Consider the following 6208-nt stretch of genomic DNA (forward strand, 5'->3'; position numbering starts at 1 on the left):
TTGGAGGTATGGAAGAATGGTAGTATGAGACTTAGATTTAAGATTAAGTTAAGTTAGGTTTAGATACTCTTAGAAAACTACCTTTTATGGCTTCTGGTTCATACTTTAAGCTCTATAATCTGAGTGTCGGCGTTCTAGGATTACCTCTGGCATTCCCAGGACCTTATCTATTATGTGTGTGGCACCTTTACCATATTGAGAACCTCCGGTTCTCATTCCATACTATGTTGTTGTTTTTCAGATGCAGGTCGAGAGGTGTCTCTTTAGGCATCTGAGCTCCTGAAGCGAAGTGGTTACTGGGTTATTTTGTTGGACAGTGATGTATATGTATGTACTTAGCTTACTCTCCACATAACTTGTTTCTTTTGATCTTCTTAGAGGTTTATGGAGAGATAGTATTTTGTTTTTGTACATTTGGGTTTTGGATATATATATATATATATATATATATATATATATATATATATATATATATATATATATATATATATATATATATATATATATATGTGTGTGTGTGTGTGTGTGTGTGTGTGTGTGTGTGTGTGTGTGTGTGTGTGTGTGTAAGTATTCCCCGGCTAGCCTTGATTTCGCAAGCTGAGTTAGGAGCTTATTATTTTTTATCTTTGACTCTCTATTCCTACTTTTATTATGTTATGTTTGATAGATATAGTTTTCTTCACACGCAAGTTATTCCGTTTTCAGAGCATTCCGTTTTTTATTTCGCGATTTTGTTTTACCCATTTTTCCAAAGCTCCTAGTTTATTATATTCTTTCAACTATTATATGAACACATTTTATTTTAGAGGTCGTAGCGCCTCACCACCTCTGTGTTACATCCTAGGTGTAATGCTTTGTGTTACATAGTCATTATTTTATATGTACACAATGCACACTCTACAACTTCAATGTTCACAAGAAAAAAAATCCTCAACTTGTTCTCAACCAATTCAAACTCAAGAAACTAATGACTATGTCTCTCAACTACTTGTCATCTTCGATGGATCCCATGAATCTAAACAGCAAGTCTGATTTATTAAGACCCGTCGTCGTGGTTGCCATCTCCCTCCTCCTCTGCCCTATCATCTCCATGACCACATTGTCCACCACTCTGATCGCTTCCTTCAGCTTCTTCTTTGAACCAATGTTCAATAATCGTTTCAGTTTCCATATGAGCGGCAACGGCGACATTGCTCGTTGTACTGATAGCTTGGATGTGAGGTCGAAGCTATCTGCTAACTTGGACTCTAGAAAAGAAGGAATGAAGCACTCAGTGTCTATTTCAAATGAGGATTTGCATATGATGTCGAAGGAGAATCTTTCATGATGTCCTAATATCCAACAATCTATATTGCTTGCCGGAGAGTGGAGAAAGGTGTGCCCTTAGGGTAGTTGTGAAACTTGGTCTTGAGGATATCGTGGATGTTGTCAGCATTGGAGGTGATGTTATCGAGAACGTGGAAGTGGATGCTTCTGGTGGGTGAAGTGTAGAGGAGGTAGATGCATGTACCAGTCACAGAGATTTAGGAAGTATGTGGTCCATGACATGTTGAGGTAGTTGCGACACGTGTGGCAATTACACCATGGCTTAATCTTGGAACTAAAGAGGAAGAAGGAAAAGATGAAAAAGAAGACTATAAAGGTGAAGAAGGAGAGTATGAATGTTAGGGTTATGCGAGATATGATAAAAATTAGGGAAGAACAGTGTCATTTTCGAATAAAGGGGACATGGATCATTTTGTCCTTTGTTAGAGTTGGCAAGGGTTCATTTTGTCCCCCATTAGAGTTGTCAGGAACTATTTTGTCTTTCTTTAGAGTTGATGGAGCCAAGGACCTAAGTGACTGACGGAATTAATTGTTAGGGACCAATCGAATAATTAATTTTAGTTAGGAACTAAAGTGTCTGATCTAAAATTTTTTGAGGACCAAAATAGTTATATACCCTACAATATAAGTTGTTCATTTAGCATTAGTGTTTTAAATAATAAATAATAATTTCATTGTTATGACAATTTATTTATAGTCGTATAATTAAATAAGTAATATAACTAAATACTTTTGGTGATTAAAAGTAAGAATTTAATTCTATGTATTGGCATTATAAAATAATGTTATACAAATAATTAATCATATATTATCACATCAACAAAAATAATTAACTTTTAAATTTACTACTTAAAAGCCATTTAAATGTATAAATTTACAGTCATCTTATTAAGTAGCGTTTTATTTTCAGAGACTGAGATTGAGATTGAAAAATTAAAAAATTAAGACTTAATATTGTGTTTGATGATTAAAAATTTATTTATAGTCATAATTAAAAATTTAATGTTGAAACACAAAATTTTAGTCTTTTGAATATCTCCAAATCAAAAAGTAGGAACACAAGGGTTGAAAATTTTAGGAACGAAAATAGAAATAACATTTCTTCTTAAAAGCACCTCCATTTAACTTTTTTAATTTTATAACTACCTCTCAATATTTATATTTATCTTAAACTAAACATAATATTAAAACATAATTCAATCTAATATATTTTTCTATTTTTGTCGCCAACTTACCACAGGACATTTCGAAGAAGGAATTGTTTCACCTGTTCCATTGGACGTGACGAATCAATGACGTCTATCTAGGCCAGAAGCTAAAAAATAGGAAAGTTGATTTGTTTGCGTTTGTTCGCTATACGACGAGAGGGGGTGCGATGAAGGCCATGGCAGAAATGCATCATATGAGTATAAGGGGGAAGACAATCTCTGTAGCTGAGGCTAAGTATAGAAGGCCTATGGAGGGAAAGAACACCGGGATACATCAGGGAGACATTATAAAAATGGCTGTAGAGAGCAGGCAACCTCAGAAAGGCAAAAGCCATGCAAAACTGGAGGAAACAAAGAAGATCACAACTACCAGGGATCTGAATGGGAATGGTTGGACGAAGAGGGTTGAAGTTCCAATAGCAAAAGAAAATTTTAACTGGCTGCTACGATGTTTATTAGGAGGAACGACGACGGCCATTGATTTCAAAGCGCTACAAAGAGTGATTAGCAAGAACTTTCCCCAGGTGGTAGAAGTCAGAGAACTTGAAGCATACAAAGCATTACTAGTTTTTGATACTGTGAAGAATGCAGAGGAATCGTTTACTTTCAAAATGAATAGTTTTCTACAATTCTTTCATAGTGTATGGAGATGGGAAGAATCATAACGGAGTGAGACAAGAAGAGTATGGTTAGAATGTTATGGAGGGCCTTTACATGTCTGGTCAGCAGAGACGTTCAACACAATAGGGGGTCTTTGGGGGGGAAGTAGTCAAGTGTGATGATTTGATGAAATCTGCCTTATCTTTCAGTGCTGATCGATTGTTAATTGATACCTATGTATTTGATGTAATTCAGGAATGGGTGCATATCTCTGTAGGCACTAGTGGCTTTGATGTCTTCGCAAAATAGGTAAGAAGAGAAATATACGGAGAAACATGCTTCATGGAAAAGACAATCACTAGTCCAACGAGTGAAAGCTCTAGTTCACAGGCTGGGGGAAGGGTAACAATGGCGGTAGTATGGGATCCGGCGGCTGAGCTAATCTCAATGCGGTCTAAGGCAGGGGAGGAAGATAAGGGTAGAATGGTAACACCAGATATTTTTTTGAAAGAATGTAATAATGAACATTTAAATCGGGATCATATGCAACGAATAGCGGGATTCCTAAAATTTAAGAAAATTAAATGGGGAGGCAGATCTTGAGGGTTTGGGTGATCATACAAAGATTGACTCAGAAAGAACTATTACCGGAGATTGGATTGATAAGGAGAGTGGGTCCAAAGGAATTGAGGAAAGAAACCGTAAGGGGAGTGATAAGGGGAGGGTGGGCAAAAGCATGGAAGCCCACAAACAATGTCCCAATGATTGCATCCTCCTGGGCCATGATTCGGTTGGGCCTATGCAACCTTCCCAAATTGTATCGCTGTTGAACTATGGGTTTGCAAAACAAAAAGGGGCCTGTGAATTGAGGCCCACTCTTGAACTCTACAAGCCATCCGTTTCAAAGCGGGTAGGCACCAGTGACTGTGGGCCGGGTCAGGAACTCAATGCAAGGACTGGGCCAGGACAAGCCAGCTCGTTCATGGAGAAGGAAGCACGCGGCGGGACGCTGGGAGCCACGCAGGTTCACATTCATGCAGCTGTTAAGGAATGTGCAAGCTGCTCCATGGCACAGCGAGGAGTCGTGGCATGCGGACAATTATGCAACGAGCTGGATGGAAGCCAACAAGCTCGATCATGTAGCGTTGTTGAGGAGAGTGAGGTAGCGGCTAACAATGTGAAGGGGTGTAATCAAGGGCTGCATTTGGAGGGGTTGGTGGAAAAAAAATGGGCCAGACAAACTAGGGGAGGGAAATGTTGCAACTACACGAAGGGGAAAATCACAGAATTGATGTCGCAGGCGATGATGAGATTCTGAGACAGGACAACACCAAAGAACATGGTACAGAGGAGGGAGTTTCTGAAACAGATGCAGAAGACACAACCCAGAATGTCGATGAGCAGCGTACGCATGAAGGTAAGTTAACCGAAAATAAGGAAGCTTTAAAGTTAGCAGTGGAGTCTAGTGTGGTCTTATATGATGAAGAAGAAGACATCATGGCGATTCTATAAAGTCAGAATGAAGCAATTGTGGAAAAAAGAAAGATGGCAAAACAAAAAGAGAAAGCCAGGAGAAGCAGGCCCAAACATCAAAAAAGGTGAGTAAAAATTATTTTAAATGATTTATAGTTGCTGGAATGTTAGAGGTCTAAGAGGGAATGGGAAGTTGAGTATGGTAAAAGAGTTGAAGCAAAAATATAGGTTGAACATGCTAGGATTGATTGAAACTAAGAAGGAGGTTGTAACTAAGTTTGATGTCGCACGATTGTGGGGTTGTGACACGGTGGGTTAGGATTTTGTAGAATCAGTAGGTGCCTCTAGCGGTCTATTGCTAATGTGGGATGACTTGTTGTTTAAAAATCCGAACTATTACAAAGGGGATGGTTGGCTATGCGTTGAAGGTTTGTTGACAAAAAATAGCTTGAACTGTGCATTCTGCCTAATGTATGGAGCACATATACGGAGTGAGAAACTGGTGATGTGGGAGGAGTTAAGCTACATTGTGGATCTGTGCCAAGTTCCGTTTTGCTTTATGGGAGACTTCAATGAGATATTAAGGTTGGAGGAAAGGAAAGGTGATGTTAGTTTACCAGCATCGGCAGAAGATTTCAAGGAATGGGTGCAAGATTTACAGCTGGTGGATTTACCACTAACTGATCAGAAATTCACATGGTTTTGAGGCCAATCTTGCAGCTGTATTGACAGGATTCTCGTCAGTGTGGAGTGGCTAGAGGAATTTCCAGATACTATGTTGAAAGGGGGGCCTAGAGGTCTATCAGATCATTGCTTGTTGATTTTGGAAGATACAAGACTTAGTGCAGGTCCAAGACCATTTCGAAGCCTGGATTCCTGGTTTACACATGAAGGATTTCTGAGGATGGAAAAGGATGAGTGTAGGTTTTTGTGTGAAGGTGAGTTCACTAATAAACTGAAGGCCTTAACGGTACCACTAAGGAGATGGCATAAGGATAAGTTTGGGGACATGGACAACAGGATAAAGAGGTTTGAGGAAGAGATTAGGAAGATTGATGACATGGTTAGTACTGGTAGTTATGACAGAACAGTGGAGGCTAGACGGAAGGCTCTTGTGACTTGTTGTGCAAAATGGTATGCCAGAAAAGAGGTTCATTGGAAGCAGATGTCCAGATCTCAACATGCTAAAGATATGGACAAGAACACTAGATACTTCCATAACCTGGCGTCAGCTAGAAGGCAGAACAATAGAATCGACTCTCTTGTAATTAATGGCAGATTGGTGAGAAACCAGTCCAGAATAAAGGTTGCAATTACAGGATTTTATAAAGATCTATATCGGCAGGAATCTGCTCCTATGATTGGGATTCATGATGGGTTGGTAAAATGAATTACTAATGACGAGGCATCAGTACTAGAGGTGTTGCCATCGCCTGAAGAAGTACGAGAGGCAGTGTGGGATTGCGAGTCAAGTAAAGCACCAGGTAGTGACGGGTACAATATGAACTTCATGAAGAAATATTGGGATGAGATTGGTCAGGAATTTATTGCAGTTGTGTTGGGGTTTTTCCAAAGCGCCAAGCTACCAACAGATACTAATG

At 39.2% G+C, this 6208-nt stretch overlaps 1 protein-coding gene across 1 annotated transcript; it reads left to right on the forward strand.

The window, feature by feature from the left end:
- Positions 1-5382: 5382 nt before the first annotated feature.
- LOC112726610 (uncharacterized) lies at positions 5383-5997 on the forward strand. Its single transcript, XM_025776062.1, has one exon. It carries the CDS (start codon positions 5383-5385, stop codon positions 5995-5997), a length of 615 nt encoding a protein of 204 aa, XP_025631847.1.
- The last annotated feature ends 211 nt before the right edge of the window (positions 5998-6208 follow it).

Source organism: Arachis hypogaea, chromosome 2 (genome assembly GCF_003086295.3).
Source record: "Arachis hypogaea cultivar Tifrunner chromosome 2, arahy.Tifrunner.gnm2.J5K5, whole genome shotgun sequence".
Taxonomy (NCBI): Eukaryota; Viridiplantae; Streptophyta; class Magnoliopsida; order Fabales; family Fabaceae; genus Arachis; species Arachis hypogaea.